This window comes from Zootoca vivipara, chromosome 15 (assembly GCF_965207765.1).
Source record: "Zootoca vivipara chromosome 15, rZooViv2.hap1.1, whole genome shotgun sequence".
NCBI lineage: Eukaryota > Metazoa > Chordata > Lepidosauria > Squamata > Lacertidae > Zootoca > Zootoca vivipara.
The window spans coordinates 11199250-11225485 of NC_142598.1; the positions used below are offsets into that span (position 1 = coordinate 11199250).

Genomic DNA, 26236 nt, shown 5'->3' on the forward strand with positions numbered 1-26236 from the left:
TTATCATGTACCCTGGCAGGCAGGAGAGAAGCCACACTCTCAAATTTCTGCCGGAGACCGCCTCCTTCTGTGATGTATGTATGATGTTTTTGGGGGTAGCCTTGGGCTATTTCAAAAGTCTTTATAGGGACTTGCACACCATGGTTCAGAGTTCTCCTCCCTCCTGTGTGTGATGAGTGGGGACCCTGTTGCAACAATTTATTTCTTTTAATAAATATCAGGCTTAGTAGCCGCTTTGCTTCTCAATATACTCTGTGTTATTTTCTCCTACCGATAGGGAACCTGCTTAAGGACTCTATACAGCAGGCATCCCCAAACTGCGGCCCCCCAGATGTTTTGGCCTACAACACCCACGATCCCTAGCTAACAGGACCAGTGATCGGGGGAGATGGCAATTGTAGTCCAAAACATCTGGAGGGCCATCGTTTGGGGATGCCTGCTATACAGGCTCTGGAATACCCTATAAGGGAAAGGGAGTAGTTTTTTTGCTTATAACACAAGCATCTGTCAGAATAAAAAGAGTGCACTTTGCTGGAGCCTGAAGATGCAAGGATTCCCAGGCAAGACTGCAAACCCATTACCATGAGGGGGAGAAAGTGATGTTAAATTGTATCTAATATAGATGCCTGCTGTCCAGCTCTCGTGAGATGTGCTGTTCTGCAGAATGGAGAGAGATTGTGCAGTTAAATGAGGACCTGAAGCTTGAGATACAGAGAGATTTGTGCTTGCCTAGGAGACATGCTTTCTCAAGAACAACCAACCCTAGAGCTCCTTGTGCATAATAGGCTGCATGGAGGAACCATCAGTGAAAGGCTGTTGAAATTGATCCCAGGGGCACAGTAGAAGACAGGGCTACCGCTTTATAGGCCCAAAATATATATTAGAGCAGGCATTCCCAAACTCGGTCCTCCAGATGTTTTGGGGCTACAACTCCCATCATCCCTAGCGAACAGGACCAGTGGTCAGGGATGATGGGAATTGTCCGAAAACATTTGGAGGGCCGAGCTTGGGGGTGCCTGTGTTAGAGGTCTACTTCACACCCACACTGCCATGGCATGCTGTAAATGCAGTTCCCAGCCGTTTCTGATAAGCTTTCTCAGCATTTTCCTCCCAAAAGGTTCATTTGGGTTCTTATTAACAAAAATCAGCAACATGTGTTATGGGTTTTTTGGGCAACACCAATAACTGGCAGAAGCCGAAAGAAGTTTCAGTAATTGAAAATGTTGTTGGAGACCGACAATTTCATTATATCCGTGACCTGGAACATATTCACACCTGGAGTCTATTTTGGGGTGGCCTCAGGATATACGAGAAACCTGGCAAGTGGCTTTCTTATATATTGTTGTTTAGTCATTTCGTCGTGTCCGACTCGTCGTTTAACCCCATGGACCAGAGCACGCCAGGCACTCCTGTCTTCCACTGCCTCCTGCAGTTTGGTCAGACTCATGTTGGTGGCTTCAAGAACACTGTCCAACCATCTCGTCCTGAGGTGGCCAAAGTATTGGAGCCTTCAGGATCTGTCCTTCCAGTGAGCACTCTTATACGGTATATTAAGAGCGAATAAAACACTTCTCAGTTTGTATCATCGTAATCACAGCATCATTTTAGACACTACTTTTCTCCCACTTAGCGGCCCGCAAAGCAATTTACAATAAAGAAACACAAACAATACTAAAAAAACAAGATATGGATAAATAAATGAATCAGTTTAATAAACTTCATAATAAAACAAAAGACATAGATTATATGAATGAAATAGGGAACAACGGGGTTTTTCTTACACAGGCACTTAATTCTCAGGCCAAAATTATATGACAAGTGAAAAAGGCATTCAGTCAAAAAGATCAAGTCTGTTCTTGGGATCCCCAACATAGCTCCATGGGCACTACAAGGTCCATCAATACCCCCCTGCCCCTACCAATTTTTAACGATGAACTAGTTACTAGGCTCTTTTGGCTTAGGGAGGGTTGGATGATACATGCTGCCTGCTTTCTAATGCTTTTTATTTGTTTTGCGGGGTGTAGGTGTTTTAGGATTGGGGGGAGGTTCTGGGCATTCCCAGTTTTTCTTCCATGAAGTGGGTTCAGTGAATTCCACTTTGCTGGAGCATGAGAAAATTTAGGACTTGTATAACAATACTTTAGTTACTTTTTCTGAATGCTATCCCCTGGTTTAGGATTCACTTTTTTCCTCCTTTTAAACCTTATCTCATCCTTCAAAGAAAACAGGGAATGGTTGTGTTAACGACTTTATAGTGATTCATGTATAAATAACGCTGTGTGGTGTATTGGGAGAACCTCTTTGAAAACAAACAGTGTACGTCTCTCTGTGTGTATTTATTTATTTATAAAATTTCTATACCGCTTTATATTTTTGATAAAAATCTCAAAGCGGTTTACAGCATATTAAATCAATTAAACAATAGCCGGGCGATGTCCCTTCGGCTTCATAAGGAGCCTCTTGAGTAGGGCTGGTGAGTGTGGGCCTCGCCCCCTAGGCCAGATGGACAGGGCCTTGCAGGGAGCCGCCTTCACACTCACAGGTGGGCAATGGATATTTATATATATGAAAAAGCAACAGAACATGACAAATAAGTCTTTTGCATAACTGGCAACAATCCAAAGAGGCATATCTTATGTGGAGTATGGCTTCCTACTGTGAAGGAAACTTCTACTGATCTGCTTAAAATTACTCTAAAGATGACCAGCCTGCATTTCAATATGTTGGAACAGGTGAACTCTGCATTGCCCTAGTGCAGACACAAAAATTGTTGAGGTTTTTTTTTTTGGTTGCCATATTTAAGAGGTAAACATACAGAACTGCTTGCACACACAAAACGTATATATATTTAAAAACCCAAAATCGCGAACAATTGCTTTAAAATGTATAATTCCCCCTGGATGGGTATAGAGGACCCCCCAAAGAGGATATTTCCGGGAATTCCTGGATGTATGGCAACACTATGCCTGCATGGCCGGAGGGTTGCTCTCTTCCAGTAAGTGAGGTGGTGGTTGTGATGATCTCAAAACTCTGAAGTTGTCAATTTGGCACATTAGTAGCATAGTGGTCAGTTCAGAGCAGACCAAACAAGTTCCTATGGCCAGCTGCAGAGATTCCATGGGGAGGAAAGCAGTGTGAATGGCAACGGACCACACTGCACGATGAGTATGTTATGTGGGGCCAGCTCACTTCTAAGGGCATAAATACACATTTTGGCAAGCACAGTATCTTCCTCCTTCTCTGAGCCATCCTTCCCTTCCTCATCACAATTTGTTGGCATGGATTTGTCCATTGTACAGGAACATGCCCGCATGTTGCCAGTCCTCTATGCCAACTTCTCCACAAGAGTGTCTGTTCACCTCCCTCCCTTTTAACTCTTGCAAGTCTGGTTCTGGTCCCGAAAGTCAGGCCAAATCTGCAGCAGCTCCTCTGGCCTGTAATAATGCACCACCACCACCTTGGAGAACTTGCACTTCTCATACTTGACTTTGAACGGGTTGAAGAGACCCAAGGGGCTGTTTGTCATGCTGATGCCCAGCTCATACAGGCAGATTCCCATGAAGACATCTTCCATGTTAATGACCTTGATAGTCTTTGCTACCTGGTAGATCTTCTTGGCCAGATCCCCAGAGAACACATACCCTGAGCCTGCGCAGAAGGGCGGGTAGGTCTCATTGAGGTACACCTCCCGTGGCACATACCACTTGGAGGCCTTGTCACGCACTGGCTTTGCGTTCCTGTAGATGTACCCTGTCATGTAGTTCTTCTTGGGTGGCAGGTGAGGCTGCAGCAGCTGGGACACCATATAGTTCACATTGAGAAAGATGTCACTGTCTGCCTTCACCGCGTAGGTGGCATTGGGGCAGAACTTGCTTATCCACTCCATGCCCATCAGAGTCTTGAGGGTAAGGTTGTTGTAGGTATCCAGGAAGTCCTGCTGAATAATGTCTCTGTGGATGGAACTCTCCTCTTCCAAAAGGGCCTGGAGCGGGTATCCAAATTTTGGGTGGACACCCGTCAGAAAGAGACGAAGAATGGAAACCCCAGGCACTGAGCTCTTGTTGCCCCACGTCTGCCGGATGGCCTGCCTTGTGGGAAAATGCTGGGGCTCAGTTATCACCAGCAGGATCAAGAAAGGGCTCCTCTCCCGGCATTTGTTTGGCTCGTTGAGAAGGAACTTATAATCAGTGGAATAGACAACCTCCAAGGGATGCCGCGTGGCCACTGGTGGTGGTGGGGAAATCAGAACAGAGGGCTTGGTCTCCCTTGTCCTCTCCAGCGCAGATTCCCATTCAAATCCTATTGCACTCTTATCATTGCCTGTGGAATCAGGGCCGCGCTTGAGCTTGATGTGGTGTGGCGAGAAAAGAGACTCCAATTCTTTCATCGCAACAAGTAGGAAAAGCAAAATAGAGCAGAAGAGGACCACACTGGGAAAATTCTGCAGCTGGGTTATCAGCATCTTCCTGGTACCTTTCATACTTTTGGTGGGCAGGAAGAGGACACTTGTGGACTGTATGTGGGTGGGGGAGAGATCGTGTACAGCTCTGTCCCTTTTCCAAATACAACCTGCAAAAGAGAAGCCCAGTGAAAGGGAGATGAATGTTGTTCTCTGTCTGTCTGTCTGTCTGTCTGTCTGTCTGTCTGTCTGTCTGTCTGTCTGTCTGTCTCTGTGTGTGTACGCACACGAGGGAAGCTTTTGGGATGACTGAGCGCACACAGAATCTGCCAACTGCTGACACACTCAAGAACTGCCCATAATACCTGCCTTCTTGCCCTTGCTATCTGTTTCTGGAAGGAAAATATGCACTCCCAGGGATTGGCATTATTTGCTCAACCCATCTATTTACAGATCCATTGGAATCCGAATGAAGTGTTATGTGAGTTTGTAGGTACCAGACTCCTGAACTCTTAGATGCAGTAAGGGGCTCTGTCTGAGACATCAAATGGATGGGGCCCCTCCCTGAGCTAGAAAGACAAAGTTAAAATTTTGGGGGCTGTGGTATGAACTGGAGGAAAAGCTGCAGGCTGGAAAGGCACAGAGGCAGAGCATGATGTTTGATTTCTGCTGGGATCCACAGCTGTGGCTACGGGAGAAACAATAACTTATTAGGGTGATTATGCTCCAGCCCTCTCCAGCATAGGCTCAGGTTGTATATATGTTTGTGTAAATTAACCATATAAAGACCACACAGTCTCCACTGTGCTTCGCTTCTAAAAGGAAACACAAACTCTGGGTAAAGTGACCAGCTGGGGGTGTGCCAGGGTGTCTGGCAAGCTGCAAGGTTTGCACTGATGGAACAATTGCCATTGTGCTACATGGAATTCTTCCCTGTATTTCCAAATTAGGCCATAAACTTTGGAATTTACCGAAAGAGCAGCAGCATAAACAAAAATTCAGCAAGTGCAGGAGGCAAATTTAGCAATACAGGTAGTCTAAATCTCAACATGTTTAGAGCGCTAAGTCCTTCATCTGAAACAGGAATAGCTTACTTGTTGTACATGTGGTGCTAAAATGGCAGACTTTAAACACGTTTGGTGGAATATTTTAATTTTTGCTAAATTCTATCTCAGAATCTTATGACAGCTATATTCATTTTTGTGTCTCTTTCTCAGATGATGGGTTGGATCCAACCGTGGTAATACTCAGAGTAGACTCATTTAAATTAATGGATGTGACCAAATTAGGCCCATTCATTTCAGTGAGTATACTCTATGTAGAACTTGGTTGAACACAACCCTAATCTTGTTGAAACTTACAGGGATAAGGATTTCTGTTTTGGGTGTGTTGTTGTTGGCTAAGCTATAAACCGCGGTTTGTACAAGAGTGTATGGCATATTGCCCTTATGGAAAATTTGACTTACAAATGAAGGCTGGCAAGAACAAAGAACAAAGATACCTTTGTGGGAGATTGGTGGTGCTTCATTTCATTTAAGAGTTTTCCAGAAAACCAAAGATCAGTTCTAAAGGTTTATACTAACTTAATAATAAGAAGAATGTGTTTTACAGATGTGTATAAGTGGGATGTATGGGTTGTTAGGGGAGGGGTAGTATCACGTCATGCTCCTTCTGGGATAGTTTGTCCACCTTTGGTCCCCACCCTGCATTCAGGGTGGGTTCCTAGAAGCTATCAGCATGTGACAGCAGCCACACACCCGGGAAAAGACTTTGATTGCTGGCTAAACCAGGTGAGGGCTGTTGATGGGTCTCAAACCCTCAGTGACTTAGGTACTTTCCTTGCATGTGAATACAGGCAGCCCACCTAGAAGAAGGAAAACTCTGATCCTAAACCTCCACTGCATTGTGGGATCTCTTCAGGAGAATCTGAAGAGATGTGATGCTACATGTGATGCTAAAATGGCAGACTTTATATATGTTTGGTGGAATTGTTTAATTATTGCTAAATTATCTGTCTCCTGAGAAATCTCTATGTGGGACAAGAAGCTACAGGTAGAACTGGATATGGAACAGCTGATTGGTTAAAAATTGGGAAAGGAGTACCCCAAGGCAGTATATTGTCTCCCTGCTTATTCAACTTATATGCAGAATTCATCATGTGAAAGGCTGGACTGTATGAATCCCAAGCTGGAATTAAGATTGCCGGAAGAAGTAACAACCTCAGATATGCAGATGACACAAATTTGATGGCAAAAAGTGAGGAGATATTAAAGAACCTCTTAATGAGGATGAAAGGAGAGCGCAAAATATGGTCTGAACCTCAACATCAAAAAAACCTAAAATCGTGGCAACTGGTCCCATCAGCTCCTGGGAAATATGGACTGGTAGATTCCCCTGAACCACCTGGGCTGCTTTAACAGGCTTATCTTCTATTTTATACAGCCCAATTTTTATCTTTGCATGGCCACATACCTGTGTTCCATTCTTTACTAGACAACCATCCTGTGTGAACTGAACACCATACCCTGCATTAATCAAACAGATTACAGACAACAAACAGTAGTCCAAACTGCTGACAGAGTCTCTGGTAGGGGAGTGTTCAAACATACACCTTCTGGGGACCATTCTTAATTCTACTTGCACTGGCAGAGCCTGAAAGTGTATTAGCACAGTGGTTCTACCATCCTTGTGCTGGCGGAGCCGCTATGTTGGTGACTTAAAGGTGTGGAGGTGGAGGCATGGTGGAGTTGGCACAGAGCTCAGTCATGGAGTTACACTTGCTTAGGGCTTGCTCCCTCCCCCTGCCTTGTTGGCATAAAGCTACAAAAGGTCAGGTACCCGTTGGAACATTCCCTTTGAAATCAATGGGCTGCTCTCCTCTCCATCTCCATTGGAGGACAGGAGTCCAAATAGTAACAGTGCAATCAATCTCCACCTCCCCACCCCTTTCCCTTTTCTTTTTGGTTAATATCAACCCTGATGAACTTGGAAGCTTGCTCATTACTTTCAATCCATCTTAATAAAGGAGCTATGCTGCTGTTGCTCTTTGGGTTTTATCTCGTGGACCACCATGGACCAGTAGGTGCGCCTATATTGCTCTCAGATTCACAGTGATCCATATGTTCCCCTTCTCTAGTTCTGTCCTTCATGTTATTTGTTTAAAAGGTTGGTTTATTTGCAGCTCAATAAACTAGAGACGCTCCTTCTGCTTTAGAAACTTATTAACCCTATTGTTAAATATAATTTTTGATAAACTATTTCCTTATAGGTCTTAATTATTTGCGAACTTTCTGCTGATTTTTTTTTGTTTGCTGCCCTTGCCCTTCTCCGGACTTCAATTTTGGCTCCAGTACAGATTGAGCTGGCTTGCCTTTTCTGCTTCTGCACCAGAAGAAGCAACAGCTTTCTGCTGAATATGGATAAATGGTCCAGGCAGACCTATTGTGCTTGTTTTGGGTGGTTCCACCTTGCACTGAAGCAGAATGGGTAAAAGATCTGGTTTTAGCTGGGTAACAGAGTAGGAGCAGGGAGCCCCGCAATGAAATCTCTGCATGTATTTCAGAAAGTGAAAATCCGGACACAAATGTTGTTGAGTTGCTGTGCCACTTCCAATAGCAGTTGCTATACGTCCAGAAGATACAGGAGCAAGTGTTTTGAAAAGAGGCTCTCTTGGTATTCCAAAGTGGACTTTAGCTGCAGTGGTGTAGCAGCATTTCCTGGTGCCCGGGGCCATGGAGGGTGAATGGAGCTTGTTGTGCCAGCCCAACTCTCACCAGCAGCACCAAGTGGGACTGTGCTGCACAGCTTGTCTGCCTGTGCAGGGGGGGAGCCCAGCTGGTTGATGCAGCCCTTGAAGGGCAAATTCCCCCAATGCCTGTGGAGAGGAGTGCCAGACCAGGCCACTCTGGGGTTACCCCTTGCCTGCCTCCCTGTGTGCCAGCTCACTATCCAAGCAAGGCGTGAGTGAGCAGCCATTCAGCGAGGCAGGCCAGGGATGCGACAGTGAGACCATCCTGGAATTAGGAGCCCAGAGACCCTCAGCAGCAGGCAGGGCGAGACTGGGATCCCTGAATGGGGATGCCTGGTTTGCACCCCCTCAAAATTGTGCAGCCAGGGCCATGCCCCCCAAGCCTCCCCCCACACTACACCTCGGTTTAGCTGACCAGGCTCTTAAAAGGTATCAGCATCACCAGTTGCTATTGATATTTCTTTGCCTGAATCCAACACATCACCTGACCCTTCTTACTGCTTCCATCTGGGTCCTGCAGTTTGCACCGTTGCGTTTTGCACATGAGAGGGAGAAGGAAGACACAACAGTCAGCACTTCAGGGAGTGAAAAAGGCTATCTTGGTCCCCAGCTATTTGCAGCTTCCCCCTGTGCATAGTTTTACACTGCGAGCTCCTTGGGGCAGCTACCTGTATTTTTCGGACCATAACACGCACTTTTTCCATCCTAAAACAGAAGGGGAAATGTTGCTGCATGTTATGGAGCGAAGGCAAGGACAGCAGCGGATCCCTCGAGCGGAGGGATGTATCTGCTGCCAGAGCCATAGCTCTCAGCCGTAGGGGAGCAAGGAGCAGCCCAATATCGGGCTTTTCCCGCTGCCTCCACGGCCTCCACCAGCGGCAGAAGGTGTGTGTGGGGGGGTGACGAGCAGCCTGAAATTGGGCTTTTCCCACTCCCCCCAGGGCCCCCCGGCAAAAGGTGCGGGGGCGAGAAGCAGCCCGAAATTGTGGCAAACAAGATGGAAGGGGTACTGGGTCGCTCAGCTACTTTAACGAGAGAGAGAGAGCTCTCAAAAGATCACCCTGATTGGGGCATTGGGGAAGCGCAGCTCAGCTGCTTTAACGTGTGTGTGTGTGTGTGAGAGAGAGAGAGAGAGAGAGAGAGATCAAAAGATCACGCTGCTTAGGGCATTGGGCACGCCCATCTTAGCCATAGAGGCTAGTGGCGCGGTGAACCATGGCGCTGGGCACTGGAGGGCGCTGGACGCCGCCAAGTGAGCGCAGGGTTCCAGCAGTCTGGCCAGGACTGTGCTCCACGAGCTGAGAGGCTGCGCCGTGTCTCTCTCCTTCTCCAAGGACTCCGCGCCACACCTCCTCCTTTCCCCCGCACTGGGCTCCGCTCAGTCGAGCTTTGCCACCAGCGCGCGCACAGCGCCCAAGCGGCTCTTGCTGGTCCCGCTCAGCTGCTTTGAAGTGTGTGGTACGTCAACACACTCAGCCCTTGAGTATATTCAACACCCCCACCCCTTTATTTGATTCAACACCCCCCTACAAATACACACACACACAGCCCCTGAGTTTATTCAAATCCCCCACCCCTTTATTTGATTCAACACCCCCTACAAATACACACACACACACACACACACACAGCCCCTGAGTTTATTCAAATCCCCCACCCCTTTATTTGATTCAACACCCCCTACAAATACACACACACACACACACAGCCCTTGAGTTTATTCAAATCTCCCACCCCTTTATTTGATTCAACAACCCCTACAAATACACACACACACACCTTGACTTGATTCAACACTCCCTTTATTTGATTCAAAACACACATACCCCTACAAACACACACATCCACACCTTCACTTGATTCAACACCCAGGAGAGCAAGCCCAAGCTTGCTCTGAATGTGAGAGGCTTTTGTATATGAGGCAGCAAAAGCAGCAAAAGATACATGCATTTGGGACCTTCTGGAGTGCATCTCTCCCCCCTCATTAGAGAATAATAACTGGGACTAGCAGTCAAAAGTCACAGATCAGAGACTAAATCCAGCACTAAATCCCACACTGTGCCAGCCTCCTCACTGCTCTGCTGGCAGCCTCCCCTTTCCCATGAAGCCCCGGGAAGGTTTGGGAGCGGTGGCAGGCTGTTCACTGTTGCCCCACGCTCAGAATATTTTTTTCCTTGTTTTCCTGCTCTAAAAACTAGGTGCGTGTTACGGTCCGGTGTGTGCTATGGTCCACGAAATACGGTACCTTTGTATTTGCTTCTTATGCACCATGCATTAGTTAACAGCCCCCCAAAAGTTACTAGGCCACATAATAAACACATAAATAAATTACTAGGCTGGCTTTTTACTTGGAGGGGAGTGGGGCAGATGAAGCATTTCATCCCATCTGTACCAAACCCGAGTAAAAATGTGGTTAGCAACCAGAACAGGGTTGCCATACATCCAGAATTTCCTGGACATACCCGGAATACTGCAGTTGGAAGCAGTGTCCGGGCAGAAATTTAAAATTCGGACGTTTGACAAGCCACATCGGCAGCGTCGTTTTTGGCGATTTTGCTTTTATAAGCTCAAAAATGTCGGGGTTTTTTTTTTGCAATTTTGCCAAAAAGCTCCACAAACAACTTCACCTCAACAAAAACTTAACAACCTTTCCCTCCCCCCAAAAAATCAACAACTGCCCTGCCCCCCAAAAAGCCACTTCAGCAACTTTTGTGTCCTGCTTTCACTGTTTGAAATATGGCAACCTTAGACTAGGTCTCCTCCAGAGCCAGTATAAAAACACAAGGGGCTGCCATACGAGAGACAGAGTGCTCTGCTCCCAGCAGCCCCCAGCCCACTCGGCTGCATACACTTCCTTGTCACCCTTGGTGACCAAGCAAATGGTTAAATAAATACAAGCCTGCTCAATGAAACACCTTTGCCATCATCAATTTCAATGAAATCTCATTCAGTGCTCCAGGTATTTGTTCTCTCCCTCCTTGAGGGACCTCTTAGTGGTGCCTTTCTACCCCTCTCCCATTCTCTTCTCTAAGGTGCCTTTTGCCGCATCTCAGGTGAGCACTTACCTGCCCGAGGTGCTTTTCACTCAAGGTCGCCACCTGCCTTTGACAGAATACTCTGGCTGAATGTCAGCTGCAATTTACCTTTCCCCGGGGAGGGTGGGGCACAAGAGGAAGGGATAATGTCTACGCCATCCAGCTAAAACAGAGGAAAGGGAGCAGGGACTCTGCTTCCAGAGAGTCTTTTATCCAGGACCATTGAAGCACCTGGAAGGAGCTGCATGCCAATCCCATGCTGAATCTCTCTCTCTCTCTCTCTCTCTCACACACACACACCAAAAAAGAACATGCCCCTCAAAGCCAAACACAAGAACAAAATGAAAGGGATGAATTTATACATTTATATAAATGTATTTTATATAAACAATTGTTTTATATAAATGCCAATGGGTGTTAACATAATGCTTACCCTCCATCATTTCTCCAAATAGGGATGCCCTGTTCATTTATTTATTTATTTATTAGATCTGCCTTGCCTGAATCCAGCTTGCTCTTCTGCAAGGATAGCCTCAGCGTCAAGCTAGTTGATTAATTTGTAGTAAAGGTATTTTGCATATAGCTTACTGAGTACAGTGGTACCTCTACTTACAAATTTAATGCATTCCAAACGCACATCTGTAAGTCAAAAAATTCTGTAAGTCGAATCCCATAGGAATTCATTGGGAGAAAAAATTCGTAAGTCGAAGCAACCCTATCTAAAAATCCGTAAGTAGAAAAAATCCTATCTAAACCACATCCAAGATGGCAGATGGAGCTCCGTTCGTAAGTAGAAACATTTGTAAGTAGAGTTATTCGTAAGCAGAGGTACCACTGTATTGGTAAAAGACTAATAGGTCTATAACTGGCCGGGTCTGATGTAGGGCCCTTTTTGAATATTGGCATGATTACCGCGACAGCCCAGCTGTCGGAGAGTAAGCCTGGTGAATCAATGTGAGAGAATACTGTTGCCAGCAGGGGGCCCACCATCTGATATGGGACTGCAGGAGTTCTGGAGGGAAGTAATCAATGCCTGGGTGGGGCTTTGTTGTTTTTTAGCTGTATGATTAGATTTTCTACCTCCACTGTAGATACTGGAGGCCAGTCCGGTAGATCTTCTGGCAATACGGCTGGGTTATTATGCTGAGCTGCCTGATTGTGATAAAGTGATTGAGAATATCGAGTCCACTCTCGAGGTTCAACGGTACAAATGGGTCCGTTGCGTTCCTAGTAATATTAGTAAGCCTAATATGGTACGCCAGAAACAGGGTGTATCTTTCTCGTATGATGTCTTTACAAAACTGTGCCAGGTGATTCTCTTGGCTTTTTGTCTTTTCTCCTTTATTAATTTTTGTATATCCGTCTAAGAGAGACGTATGCAGCAAATAAATGAGGCGCCCCAGTAGTCCTGTATTTACGATTAACTCCCCTCAAGTGTCTCTTTGTCTGCACTCGGAGTCAAACCAGCTGGCTAATTCCGTTACCCTCTTTGTGGCAGTGTTTTGTATCACAGTTGTTAGGTGTAGTTTCAGCCTTTCTGTCAGTGTCTTGAAGAGCTCCAAGGCGTCAGCCGCGGAATTGGCCGAAGCGATGGCAGTATGGATGTTCTTTAGCTCCACTGATTGAAGGAGGTGAGTTAAGTCTGCATTAAGTACAGTGGAACCTCGGTTTATGAATTTTCGGTTTATGAACGCCGCGGACCCATCTGGAACGGATTAATTCATTTTCCATTACTTTCAATGGGAAAGTTCGCTTCAGTTTATGAACGCTTCAGTTTATGAACAGACTTCCGGAACCAATTACACCCATGCTTCGGGTTAAGTACGCTTCAGGTTGAGTACTGTGCGGACCAGTCTGGAACGGATTAATCCACTTTCCATTACTTTCAATGGGAAAGTTCACTTCAGTTTATGAACATTTCAGTTTAAGTACTCCGCGGACCTGTCTGGAACGGATTAATCCACTTTCCATTACTTTTAATGGGAAAGTTTGCTTCAGTTTATGAACGCTTCAGTTTAAGTATTCCGCGGACTGTCTGGAATGGATTAATCCACTTTCCATTACTTTCAATGGGAAAGTTCGCTTCAGTTTATGAACGCTTCAGTTTATGAACAGAACCTTCCGGAACCAATTGTGTTCATAAACTGAGGTACCACTATATGGGGAACCATTTGATTCTTTTAGGTGCAGATAACGTACGTAACCTAAACAAGTACGTAACCCGAACAAGCGCGAAAGCGCGCTTCTGCGCAAAGGGGAAGGGGGAGGAGCGGACAACCCAAAAAGTATGTAACCCAAACAAGCGTGAAAGCGTGCTTCTGTGCATGCGCAGACTGCGTGCACAGTGGAAAATACTTCTGGGTTTGCGGAGTGCACAACCCGAAAGTACGTATCCCGAAGCAAACATAACCTGAGGTATGACTGTATTGTGGGTTAGCAATGGAATTGTTGAAGAGCGGGCCTGCAAGTGCTAGAGTTAAGGGAAGGTGGTCCCTCTCAGTGTTATGTACCACTTGAAACTCCGTGATGAACTTATATGCAAATCTTGAAATTAGGATGTACTCTATGACACTACTGCCAAACTTTGTGAAGTGAGTATGTTCCCCAGGGTGATCCTCCTCTTTATTGCCATTTAGTATCAGCTGCTCCCTCTGTTTTGCGGCCAGGGCTAAACAAAGCCCCGAGTACTATATTTTTCGGACCATAACACACAGTTTTTCCCTCCTAAAACAGAAGGGGGGAAGTTGCTGCGTGCTATGGAGCGAAGGCAGCCAATTTCCTGCTGTCTGCTCCTTTCCCTTCACCATTGCTGTCGGCAAAGTGCCTCTTTCCCGCTGTCCGCTCCTCCCCCTTCACCGTTGCTGTCAGAAGTAAATGCTTCCATTTTCAAACGTGCCTCAGAAGTCAAATGGCTTCTGCTGCATTTTTTAAAAATTTTCTCCATTGACTTTGCAGACTGCAAAGGCTGCAACCTTTGTGCCTCAGTTGTTGAACGTTTCGGAAGTTGAACGGTCTTCCAAAATGGATTGTGTTTAACAACCAAGCTACCACTGTACTTAACTGCTTGGCTCAGGGGTCGCATAACTCCATACCCTCCAACAGTTCTCCAATGAAGGGTTCCGGTTTCGCTCGCAGGGAAAATGGCTGACCCTTGTTCCACCTCTCCGACCTTCATGGGGAATTTGGTGGCTGCTAGGGGAGTAATAGCAGTCTCCCCACCCACCCCGGGTCTTGACAGGGGGCCCTCTGGCCCGCGAATGCCCCTTAACCCACCCCGACTTTTCACGGGGGGGGGGGGCCTCCCTATGCGAGCGAGATCTCCATGATTAAAAAAGATAATTGGAATTAAATTCATGGACATGCTTCAAAAGAAGGGGGAGAAGATACTGCCAAGGAATTTTCAGCTGCTGAGCGTGAGGAGTTGAGGGAGTATTTCATCTAGAAGAAAGATTGATTGAGATGGAACGAAAAGGGAAGTGAATTTTTTAAATTTATTTTTATATACGTTAAGAGACACTTATCACCTTCCTGGATGCACTGTCCTGGTATTTGGAACAAATGAGAAATAGAAACGACCTGTGTGATTATTGGACTTTATATAATTAAAGGATTGCTATTAACTATGTTCTTAGAAGCTGTTTGCATAAAGCTGTTGGAGCGGAGGGCCTCCCCAATCGGGTATGTTGTTGGAGGGTGCCTGGAGCTGTCGGGTGGATTTACAAGGAGCGACGCACTTTGAATTTGAACAGCGGTCTGAAGCAGAGTGCAGCTAAAGGGCAAGGAGAGCCATAAATCTGTCAAGAGTTTGTGCATAATGGGAAGCGGCTGTGCCTTGCCTGAAAAAGCTGTAATTTTTGCGATAAGAAGGTGGAAAAAGATCTGAGTCTTGCAAGATGGCACTGGTCTGCGCTGGACGACCGACGTGGCAGGAGAGGCACTCCAGACAAAGAGAGATTTATGGGGAGGTCGGACTGAATAAAATTCACACAGAAGAATATGTATTAAATTTTGTTTGATGCTTATCTCAGCAGCTGTGGAAAAATTGAAAGAAAGAAAACATCTAGAGGGACTGTTGGGAAAGATCAGGACTATTACAGACTTTGAGTGAAGATTTGGACGTTAGAATAAAGACGGCAGTGTGCACAGTTATCAGGAATCCCCAAATTTTGAAGCATGGGAACTCATTTTTTTATGATTTGACATAACATTTGGTTTAATTGATATGTATTTGTATAATCTGAAATAATGGATGTGATATAATTGTGTTTTAATTGGAAAATTAATAAATAGATTTTTTTAAAAACAAAACAGTTCTCCAATGAAAATAGGGACGTCCCAAATAAACGTGGGACATTCCAGGATCAAATCAGAAACCAGGGTGGCTTCTGTAAATCAGTCCCTCCATATTTCCTGCCTGAGGCAGCTGCCTCACTCTTTTTTCATGACAGGGCCAGCCTTGATTACTGTTGAGTCAGATGTGCAAAATACAACAAAGGGATAAATAAGCCCACCCATTTATCCCCCCCCCCCGTAGATTTTATTAAAGCTTAAAAGAACATACAGTGGTACCTCGACTTATGAAGACGATCCGTTCTGCGGCCATCTTCATAAGTCTAAGTCATCGGATGTCAAAGTGCCACTTCTGCGCATGCGCCGACCGTGCGTATTGCTTTGCACAGGTCGCGTGCGGCGAAAAGACTTCCGGGGTTGTCGACTTCGGAAGTTGAAACCTTCAGAAGTCTAATCGTTCGGATGTCGAGGTATGACTGTATACAAATGTTAATATCAACTACAAAATAAATTTTTACAATGCATAAAAGCATGAAAAACCCAATCTAAATAAAAACAAAAATAAAGGAAGAAAGAAAAAGAAGAAGAAAAGAGAGAGACTGAAGGGGAGGGATTCTGATTCTTCGTCTGTCAGCTATATATATATATATATATATATATATATATAAATTCAAAACATGCACTCCAAGGTAACCCCCAACTATTCCACTTATAAAACAATATTTTATTCAGTCCACAAAGCCAGATATCACTAATTCAAGCCCACCAACTTCTGGCTAGAATAAGTTCTTTATAATGGGGAACTTTACTTCATAAGGTATCCATTCTGAAGGAAATCAGCCCTGAGTGCTCACTGGAAGGACAGATCCTGAAGCTGAGGCTCCAATACTTTGGCCACCTCATGAGAAGAGAAGACTCCCTGGAAAAGATTGTTGGGAAAGATTGAGGGCACAAAGAGGAGGGGACGACAGAGGACGAGATGGTTGAAGTCGGACAGTGTTCTCCAAGCTACTAACATGAGTCTGACCAAATTGTGGGAGGCAGTGGAAGACAGGAGTGCCTGGTGTGCTCTGGTCCATGGGGTCACGAAGAGTCGGACACGACTGAACAACAAATTACTTCATAATTTTGTTGTGAACCAAATCCCTCCCCCATCATTTAGTGCTGATTCTGGCTTGAAATACATTGGGACATATCAGTCACACACCCCAGGCCTATTTTGCACACCTTTCTCAATTATTTTTTGAATCCGTACTAGTCTGCAAAACACTGCAGCATTCTTAGAGACCTTTGGAGGGTATTCATCTAAGTTAGGGGTCACCAACCTTAGGCCCATGGGCCGGACGTGGGCCATGGAGGTCGTTTGACCGGCCCATGGGCTGCCCCTGAACTGAGTTGCGTGCTCACGCGCTGCGCTAAACCAGTGCATCGCGGTGCGGAGACTCGCTTCTGTGGCACCAAAAATCACGTCTGTGCAGATGCAGTACCAGAAATTGTGGGCACGCACATGAACCGGCCCACGGAGGGATCTGGCCCAGGCAAGAAGAAGAAGAGTTTGGATTTGATATCCTGCTTTATCACTACCCTAAGGAGTCACAAAGCGGCTAACAATCTCCTTTCTCCCTTCCTCCCCCACAACAAACACTCTGTGAGGTGAGTGAGGCTGAGAGACTTCAGAGAAGTGTGACTAGCCTAAGGAGTGCCTGGTGTGCTCTGGTCCATGGGGTCACGAAGAGTAGGACACAACTAAACAACAAATTACTTCATAAGTTTGTTGTGAGCCAAATCCCTTCCCCCTCATTTAGGGCTTATTCTGGCTTGAAATGCATATGGGCTCATCAGTCAGCTCATCAGTCATTGATGCCACTTTGGGACAATATACAGGCATGCCCATCTCCTTTAGCCTTGATCCGCAAGTCACCCCCATCAAGCTAAAGCCACACCGGGTTCCATTTGCTCTCAAGGCAAAGGTGGACGAACAACTGGACATGCTCATCGCACAAGGCGTTTTGGAGCCAGTTGACCACGCCAAGTGGGAGACCCCCATCGTCACGCCTGTCAAGCAAGACGGATCGGTGAGAATATGTGCAGACTACAAGTGCACGATCAACAAGGCACTTCAGCAGCAAGCTTATCCGGTTCCTGTCGTCCACCACCTGCTGCATTCCCTGGGTGAGGGCAAGGTCTTCGCTAAACTGGACCTTGCCCAAGCCTATCAACAATTGCCTGTCGATGATGCCACTGCGGAAGCTCAGACAATCGTCACCCACTGAGGGACGTTCCGGTGCCGTCGGTTGCAGTTCGGGGTGAGTGTGGCTCCTGGCATCTTTCAAAGCCTTATGGAGCGCCTCCTGCAGGGGCTTCTGGGCGTGGTTCCGTACTTTCATGACATATTGGTATCCGCAGACTCAAACCAACAGCTGTTTGAGTGCCTCTGCGCCGTGCTGACCAGGTTTCAGGAGGCTGGGCTCAAGGTGAAGAAGGAAAAGTGCCAGATCACCGTTCCACAAGTGGAGTTCCTGGACTACCTTATCAATGCCTCCGGTCTTCACCCGACTGAATCCAAGTTCCGGGCCATTTAGCAGGCCCCGATCCCGAAGAACAAAACGGAGTTGCAAGCGTTCCTGGGACTGCTGAACTTCTACAACATGTTCCTGCCCCACAAAGCAACGCTAGCGGAGCCTCTCCGCCGACTCCTCAGCACGAAGACACCGTGGTCCTGGGGTCATTGAGAAACAGCAGCCTTCAACGCAGTCAAGGCCCTGCTCTCACATGGGCGTAGGCAGGGGGCAGGAGGGGGCAGCTGCCCCCCCCTAGAAGCAAAAAAATTAATATATTTTACAGACCATAACCAGCACTTTTCCCCTCCAAAAACTGAAGTGGAAAAGGCTTTGCTTTAGCAAGAGCAGCTAAGTCTCCGCTTGCTGGGGGGGGGGGGGGGACGACACAGCAGTAACAAAAACACATCAAATAAATAAAGCAAAGTGGCTACCAGTAGTTAAGCAGTTAAGCATATATCCCCAGGCAAGATTTGATAGCTGACCATTTCACCCTATTGTTCTTAAGTGGGACTTGTTAATGAGCATTCAGGAGCATTAAGAGTTCTATTGGCGATTTAATGAGGGTGCAGACTCGGAGGATTCAATTTGACTAAGGTGGCTCTGCAAGGCTAAAAGGAAGTGAATAAGAAAGGGGGGGCTGTAACTTTGACAGTGATGTTTATAAAAAGCATTGGTGTTCCAGTCTGCCCCTCCTCCTGCATCTGTATACTGTAAATCAGGGGTGGCCACCTCCCAAGAGACTCTGATCTACTCAGAGTTTAAAACTGGGGGTGATCTACCCCCTTTTGGGGGGTTCAGGTCAAAGCTGTTGAGTTTTTTTTTAAAGGAAGGGAAGCCCTGTTTTGGGGGGTTTAGGTCAAACTTGTTGAGCTTCTTTTAGGAGGGAGGGAGGCCCATTTTTGTTTAGGGCTTCAGGTCATAGTTCAATTTTTTTGAGGGAGAAGGAAAATTTTGGGTGAGCTTTTTTTAGGGGTGTCAGTGACCTACCAGTGATCTACCACAGACATCCAGTGATCTACTGGTAGATCACAATCTACCTGTTGGACGTGCCTGCTGTAAATCAAGCAGAGAGAAAGCTGCTTACAAGGCTTCTGTACATGCAGAGTTCCAGCATCACAGCGTCACCCAGAGGCACCCACAAATATGAGTTATCCCTCTCTCTATTTCTTCCTTCCTTCCCTCCCTCTTCCATCCTTAATAAAATACGGGGGGGGGGCAGATAAGCCCCACATAGAAAGCCCATCAACATGGGGGGATGACTCTTTCAAATACAGTATTTACCAGTAATTGGGGGGGGGAGAGGCACCTAGGCCTCTAGGAGTTGGCTGCTATGCCTAGGAGTAGGACAATTCAAGAAAGCAGAACGATGCATATGGTATAGTAATATATCAATAGAATCGTAGAATTGTAGTCGGAAGGGACCACAAGGGTCATCTAGTCCAACCCGCTGCAATGCATGATTTTTTTCCTAAGGTGGGGCTTGAACCATGGTTGAAATATTATGCTGATATGCAGCAACGCCTCGGAGCTGTCGGAGCTGCGGCCATGCCTTGCCCCGCCCTCGCCCGCCCTTCCACCCCCTCTCGCCTGCCCGACCCTCCTGTCCTCTTGCTGCAGAGTTCCAGCATCACAGCGTCATCCAGAGACACCCACAAATATGAGTTATCTCTCTATTTCTTCCTTCCTTCCCTCCCTCTTCCATCCTTAATAAAATACGGGGGGGCAGATAAGCCCCACATAGAAAGCCCATCAACATGGGGGGATGACTCTTTCAAATACGGTATTTACCAGTAATTGGGGGGGGCACCTAGGCCTCTAGGAGTTGGATGCTATGCCTAGGAGTAGGACAATTCAAGAAAGCAGAATGATGCATATGCTATGGTAATATATCAATAGAATCATAGAATTGTAGTCAGAAGGGACCACAAGGGTCATCTAGTCCAACCTCCTGCAATGCAGGATTTTTTTCCTAAGGTGGGGCTTGAACCATGGTTGAAATATTATGCTGATATGCAGCAACGCCTCGGAGCCGTCGTGGCTGCGGCCGTGTCTTGCCTCGCCCTCGCCCGCCCTGCCACCCCCTCTCGCCTGCCCGACCCTCCCATCCTCTCCAGCCAAGCAGGGTAGCCGCCAACGCTACCAGCCCCAGAAGCACAAGGTGGCCGCTGCTGCCACCGCCACGATGTCATCAGGCCCGTTGGCCCTTTAACCCCGCCCACTTTGTGGCCCCTCCCCTTCTGTGCCTTGGCCCCGCCCCTGAACGACCATGGCTTGCCCCCCCCCCCCTAGTTTTGATCCTGGCTACGCCCCTGTGCTCTCATCAGACAGTGTGCTGGTATAGTACAGTGAAGCCAGGCCGCTGGTCCTCTCCTGTGATGCCTCACCTTTTGGCATTGGCGCTGTCCTCAGTCACCGTTTTCCAGACGGAAGGGAGGCACTGCTCGCCTACGTCTCCAGGACGCTAGCTCCGGCCGAATGAAATGACAGCCAGCTGGACAAAGAGGCCCTGGGGCTTGTGGCTGGATTGAAGAAGTTTCATGAATACCTCTACGGCAGAACCTTTGACCTCATCACCGACCACAAGCCGCTCCTGGGCCTCCTCGCTGGTGATAGACCAACCCACCGGTTCTCTCGCCTCACATGCTGCGATGGACTGTCTTTCTGGCAGCATACCGCTACCAACTCATCCACTGCCCAGGAAAATCGCTGGGCCACGCTGACGCTCTTAGTCGGTGCCCTCTTCCAATGCTTGTGGAAGACCCAGCTCCAGCGCCATTGATCCTCTTGATTGAAGACCTTCCAGCAGCTCCGACTGGTGGTGGTTGAAGGTCAGAGGCCGAGCCTCCTAGGGCTAGACTGGTTTGATGCCCTTGGCCTGGAAGTCACCGGCATCAACTGCATCACTGATGCAGAGACTGAGGGCCTAATCAAAGAATTTGCCGAGGTTTTTGATGGCACTTTATTCGGAAGCCAGAACAGAACTGAACTGCATTGCCAAGCTGGCATGCTTTTATAGAGGCTGGCTCAAACAATGTATCAAACATAATTCAAAGTTCCCTCCTAGAGTTCCCTCCTAAAACAACTGTCAAGGACCTGAGGGAAAACTATATACACTAATACATAACAGGCTATATTTGGCTACAGAATACCTTTAACACAAAAGGAAGATATTATGAGTTCTGTATCATAACGGGCTGAGAGTTCCATAGTTTGAAGTGAAGAAGTACAAACTTTATTTTATCTGTCCTAAATCTTACAACATTCAGCTTCATTGAACGTCCACAAGTTCAAGTGTTATTAGAGAGGGAGAAAAGGCTTTCTCAATCTGCTTTCTCTATGCTATGCATAATTTTTATAAACTGCTGGAAGGAGCAGGTCTACAGCTTGAGAGTACTTCTGAATTAGACCCTGTCACTGAGGAGCAATCACAATTGGTAAAACGTGGAATAAAAAGGAAGAAACCTTGCAAGAATTGACATCTTCACTGTGGTGATGCATCCAAGGCATGAGAGATTTAGAGTCTCCCTAGTTTTCATTTTCTGTTTGCTCTGCCAGAGCAACAGAGCAAAATTTATTTTCTTTACTGATACATGTTCCCAAATACTTTAGTTATCAAAGGGAAACGTTGAAGCTAGCAAAGTTGCAAACCAGATCTTGCTTCATTAGTCTAATTCTCTCCAAACGTCAGGCATCATTTCCTCTGGGTTAGACAATAAAAGCACAATTTCATGTGAGAACAAAGTGATCATGTGGACTTTAACCTTGTATATCAACACTCCAAAACTTTACATCACGTTTTATTGGTGCTTTATGTTTTATTGGCCTTGCAGGGAGGAGCCTTCACGCCTCACAGCCGGGCGATGTTGCTCCGGCCTCATGAAGGCAGCCCTGTTTAGGGAAGTTTTTAATGACTGATGTTTTAATGTATTTTTAACCGTCTCTTGGAAGCCGTTCAGAGTGGCTGGGGAAACCCAGCCAGATGGGCGAGGTAGAAATAATAAATATTATTATTATTATTATTATTATTATTATTATTGGCCTCTTCAGTAGGGCTGGTGAGTCTGGGCCTCGCCCCCTAGGCCAGGTGGAAAGGGCATTGCAGGGAGCGGCCTTTACGCCTCACAGTAGTGCGATGTTGGCAGTCATCATGCCTCACTGCCAGCCGATGTTCCTCTGGCCTCATGAGTAGCCTCTTCAGTAGAACAGAGCAACAGGAGCTCACCCCTTCATGTGTATTCAAATTGCCAACCTTCTGATTGGCAAGCCCAAGAGGCTCAATGGTTTAGACCACAGCGCCTCACACGTTCCTTTTCTAGACCTGATGGGAACCAGCAGCCAGAATTGCCAGGCAAATACCTTCTGTTGTCTCTATCCCAGAGGAGGTGCCTGCCTCAATTGTATCTCAATTGTATCTATCTATCTATCTATCTATCTATCTATCTATCTATCGATCTATCATCTATCTATCTATCTATCTATCTATCTATCTAATCTAACTGTGTTGCAATCTCTCAATACACTATGGAGACTCCTCTGCAACAAATAAATTGGAACAGCCCAATGATTGTCTGTTCTGTCTCACGAGCTCCATTATCAGTTGCATATCAAAGGGATAGGCTTACCTTGCTCCCCACCCCCAATATGTTATTCAAGTTGGCATCCCCGCCCCCTTGGTCACCCTAATATGAGATCCAAATGTCACCTCCCCTCTCCTTCCTGCCCTCATCCATTAGACTGGTCCTGTTTGTCGGTAGCCCAGCATTGCCAAGGTGAGAGAACCTTTGTTTGTCATGTGTTTGTCATGACTATGGCATCAAGCTGGAGCAGAGGGTAAGTTACCAAGGAAGCATTAGGACAATCCCCACATGCTTGACATGAGTGCTCCTCACCAAAATTGTAATAATTTAGACCAGTGTTTCCCAAACTTGGGTCTCCAGCTGTTTTTGGACTACAGCTCCCATCAATCCCTGACCCCTGGTCCTGCTAGCTAGGGATGATGGGTGTTGTAGAGGCTTGCTGGTTTAGAGGCGTGTTGTGGGCAATACATAGCCACATGCCTACTATCCTCCACAAATTTGAAGCGCTGGAAGTGATCTGGAGTCGCAAACATTTGTTCCAGGAAAGATACCACCAAGGGGTTCTGCAACCTCCCATCTACAATAAACTAAAAAGCCCCCAGTGTTGTAACCTTTTCTCATGGGGAAGTTGCTCCAATTCCTTGCTCATTTTGGTTGTCCATTTCTGATTCCCTCCCTACCTGCTAGCTCTGCAGTATACTTTATACTGAGATTCCTGCATTGCAGGGGGTTGGACTAGATGGCTCTTGGGGTCCCTTCCAACTCTACGATTCTTTGAGGGGAGACAACCAGTACTGTACGCAGTATTCCAAGTGTGCTTTTTGCAACACAAATTTGTATAGCAATATTATGATATTGGCATTTTAGTTTTCATGCCCTTTCCTAATGATCCACAACATGGAATTCTCCTGTTTCACAGTTGTATCTAAGTATTCCATAATGTCTTTATTTTTTAAGAAAAACACAAAAATCCCTTCCTGCAAACCCTAAGAGTCTATTGTTCAGAGAAAAATAATAAGCCACCCCAATCTCCGAGTCCAGGGATCTTGGCATGCCTTACACAGGGTCTGTGCTCCCTTTTGGACAATTATTTATTTACGCATATATGCAGCCTGAGTCTACATTGGAGGGATTCCTAGCAATCACATCTCAGGAGGGACTTGTTTGTTTGCTTGATGCTACAGAAGCGCAGCACTGGATTCAATGGCAGCCACACAGTCCTATCTGTGTCTCTTTGAAAACAGCTTGAAGAAAACAATTTTCCTTCAGCCTACATCATCCAAGGTGAAATCCTCAACCTTTTCTTTCCCTGCCCACTAATATTCATAAGCTAAAGGTAAAGGTAAAGGGACCTCTGACCATTAGGTCCAGCCGTGACCGACTCTGGGGTTGCGCGCTCATCTCGCATTATTGGCCGAGGGAGCCAGCGTACAGCTTCCAGGTCATGTGGCCAGCATGACAAAGCCGCTTCTGCCGAACCAGAGCAGCACACGGAAACGCCGTTTACCTTCCTGCTGTAGTGGTACCTATTTATCTACTTGCACTTTGACGTGCTTTTGTACTGCTAGGTTGGCAGGAGAACTGCTAGGTTGGCAGGCTAGGTTGCATAAGCTGGAGAAACCCAACTCCTCTCCTTGATGACTTCCCTGATGAGTTGATGTCTGGGCTTAAGGGCTTATCTCCCCAGGATGCCCAGGTCCAGAAAAACCAGGTTGGCGCACATGTTTACACAGCTGAATCAAATATTTGTCAGATCATCTTAATTCTCAAAGTACTGATCAAACATCATGATGGCGCTGTTTTTGTTGCCCCCCCCCTTTGTTCTCCAGCTCCTTCTCACGCTACAGCTTGTCTTGTCTCCATTGTGGAAACGAGGATCCTTTTTTTGTTTTTTGTTCCTGGTAGCCGGAGATTGATTTTTAACCCTTTCTGTGCTGTTTTCTTCTGGTGCTTTGGCAGATGATGATTGGGTGTAACAGCGTTCATTTTTTAACCCGTTCTGTGCTGGTTTTTTGGCGCTTTGGCAGACTATGTCACTGCTGCGTGTTAGTTCCAGCAAAGGTATTATTCGTCATTTATTCGTCTTCTCTTAATCTGTGCACTTGTAATTAAAAACAAAAACAGTTTTCCTTCTGTCTATGTCATCAAGCTGAAAACCTAAACCTTTTCTTTCCCTGCCAGCTAACACAGATATATTGAGGAGGAGCTTCACACCCCTGTTTCACAACAGCCTCACCCTGTTTCACAAATGCTTAGCCCTTATTAATGACTTCCCTGATGAGTTGATCACTGGACTTAACAGCTCTGACAATACCTGGGGAATGAGGAAGAACAAGAAACCAAAATGTATGATTAGCTCCAAATACTTTCCAAATCTTCTCCAGTATGCTCCTGGTGCAGGCATTCAGATAGTATCGTAAAAGTATCTCCAAGCTTCTTTTTCTAATAGCAAGGATTTGCTTAACTCAAAATCCCTTCCTCTTGTCATCATCCACATCTTCCTAGTTATGGGGGCCAAGATGCTGGTCCATCTCTCCCTCCACAGTAAAAGTGGGGCTGGAGGAGTCCCAAATACCTGGCTTACATTTTGCTTGCACCCAGGGGCCACCCTGGAGGGGAGTGACACTCGCCGCGCCCCCCACAAGCGAGCAGATAGCCGCCACCTGGTAAAAAGCCACGCTCGGCGGCTGGCTGCTCGCTCACTTGCTCGGCCGGCTCGCGCTTTGCTTCTTCCTGCTCAAGTGGAGGCAAGGGGTGGGCAAACTGCAAGCAAGCTGCGGAGCGGCAGCCGCCCCGCCATTGCCCACCCCTCGCCCAGGAACAAGCAAAGCGCACGTCGAGCAGGTGAGCGATCAAGCTGCGGAGCGAGGCTTTTTACAGGGCGGTAGGGCAACGGTGCCTCGCAAGCCGCCCGGTAAAAAACCTCGCTCCATGGCTTGCTCACAGTTTGCCAACCGCCGGCACTCTAGTGGTGCTCATGTGCTGTACAGAGCGACGCTGTGCATGCGCCATACAGAGCGGGTTGCCGCTCCGGGTGCCCGAGCGTCTAGCTACGCCGTTGCTTACACCAGGCTACCGATCCAATCAACAACACCAAAAACTCTGCATTTTCGCTTGCCAACAGGAAAAAGATATTCAAAAAGGTGGCTCTTTGTTTTGTAGCAGGAAATTTACATTGGCCTATTTAGAAATTCTTGTAGCTGGTTGCTGTAATTTTTGTATTTATTATTTTCCTTGTTCTCCACCCCCCCCCCGCCCCCCACCCCAAATAACTTATGTGAAATCTTGCCTGGAGAACTTAAACACTTGCCACTTGGGTGGTATTTGGGTTTGTCCCAAATAAAAGTTTTGCTGAACTGTGGATTTTGACATTTTTACTGTGTATTTCCCTGTTTAGGGAAGTTTTTAATGTTCTATTTTTTATATGTTTTTAATATTCTGTTAGGTACCACCCAGAGTGTCTGGGGAAACCCAGTCAGATGGGCAGGGTATATATAATAAATTATTATATTATGTTATTATTATTATTTTTTATAATTGTTTCTTTTATAATTGTGTTGGCATGGATGGCCCTTGTTAGGGCCTAAAACATGATGCTTCAATTAAGAGGATCAACAAAAATGTTT

General features: G+C 46.5%; 2 protein-coding genes across 6 annotated transcripts in view; both read right to left on the reverse strand.

The window, feature by feature from the left end:
* The window catches only part of LOC118097866 (beta-1,3-galactosyltransferase 1-like), a 28812-nt gene extending 17491 nt beyond the window's left edge, over positions 1 to 11321 (reverse strand). For both annotated transcript variants that reach the window (XM_060268879.2, XM_088658289.1), the window contains exon 1: positions 11213 to 11321. The gene's annotated coding sequence lies outside the window, so the exon portion shown is untranslated. The remainder of the gene's footprint in view (positions 1 to 11212) is intronic.
* LOC118075490 (beta-1,3-galactosyltransferase 1-like) overlaps positions 1 to 11347 on the reverse strand; it is a 28838-nt gene extending 17491 nt beyond the window's left edge. The window contains exons 1-2 of one of the 4 annotated variants that reach the window (XM_088658285.1): positions 8637 to 8655; positions 3360 to 4569 (exon numbers count right to left, since the gene is read on the reverse strand). In XM_088658285.1, the coding sequence (XP_088514411.1) occupies positions 3371 to 4480 (1110 nt within the window). In that variant the 5' untranslated portion in view covers positions 4481 to 4569; positions 8637 to 8655 and the 3' untranslated portion in view covers positions 3360 to 3370. Of the gene's footprint in view, positions 1 to 1687; positions 4570 to 8631; positions 8656 to 11062; positions 11141 to 11212 lie in introns of those variants that run through there. The other 3 variants (XM_035097501.3, XM_088658288.1, XM_088658286.1) reach the window with 3 other exon arrangements.
* Positions 11348 to 26236: the final 14889 nt, after the last annotated feature.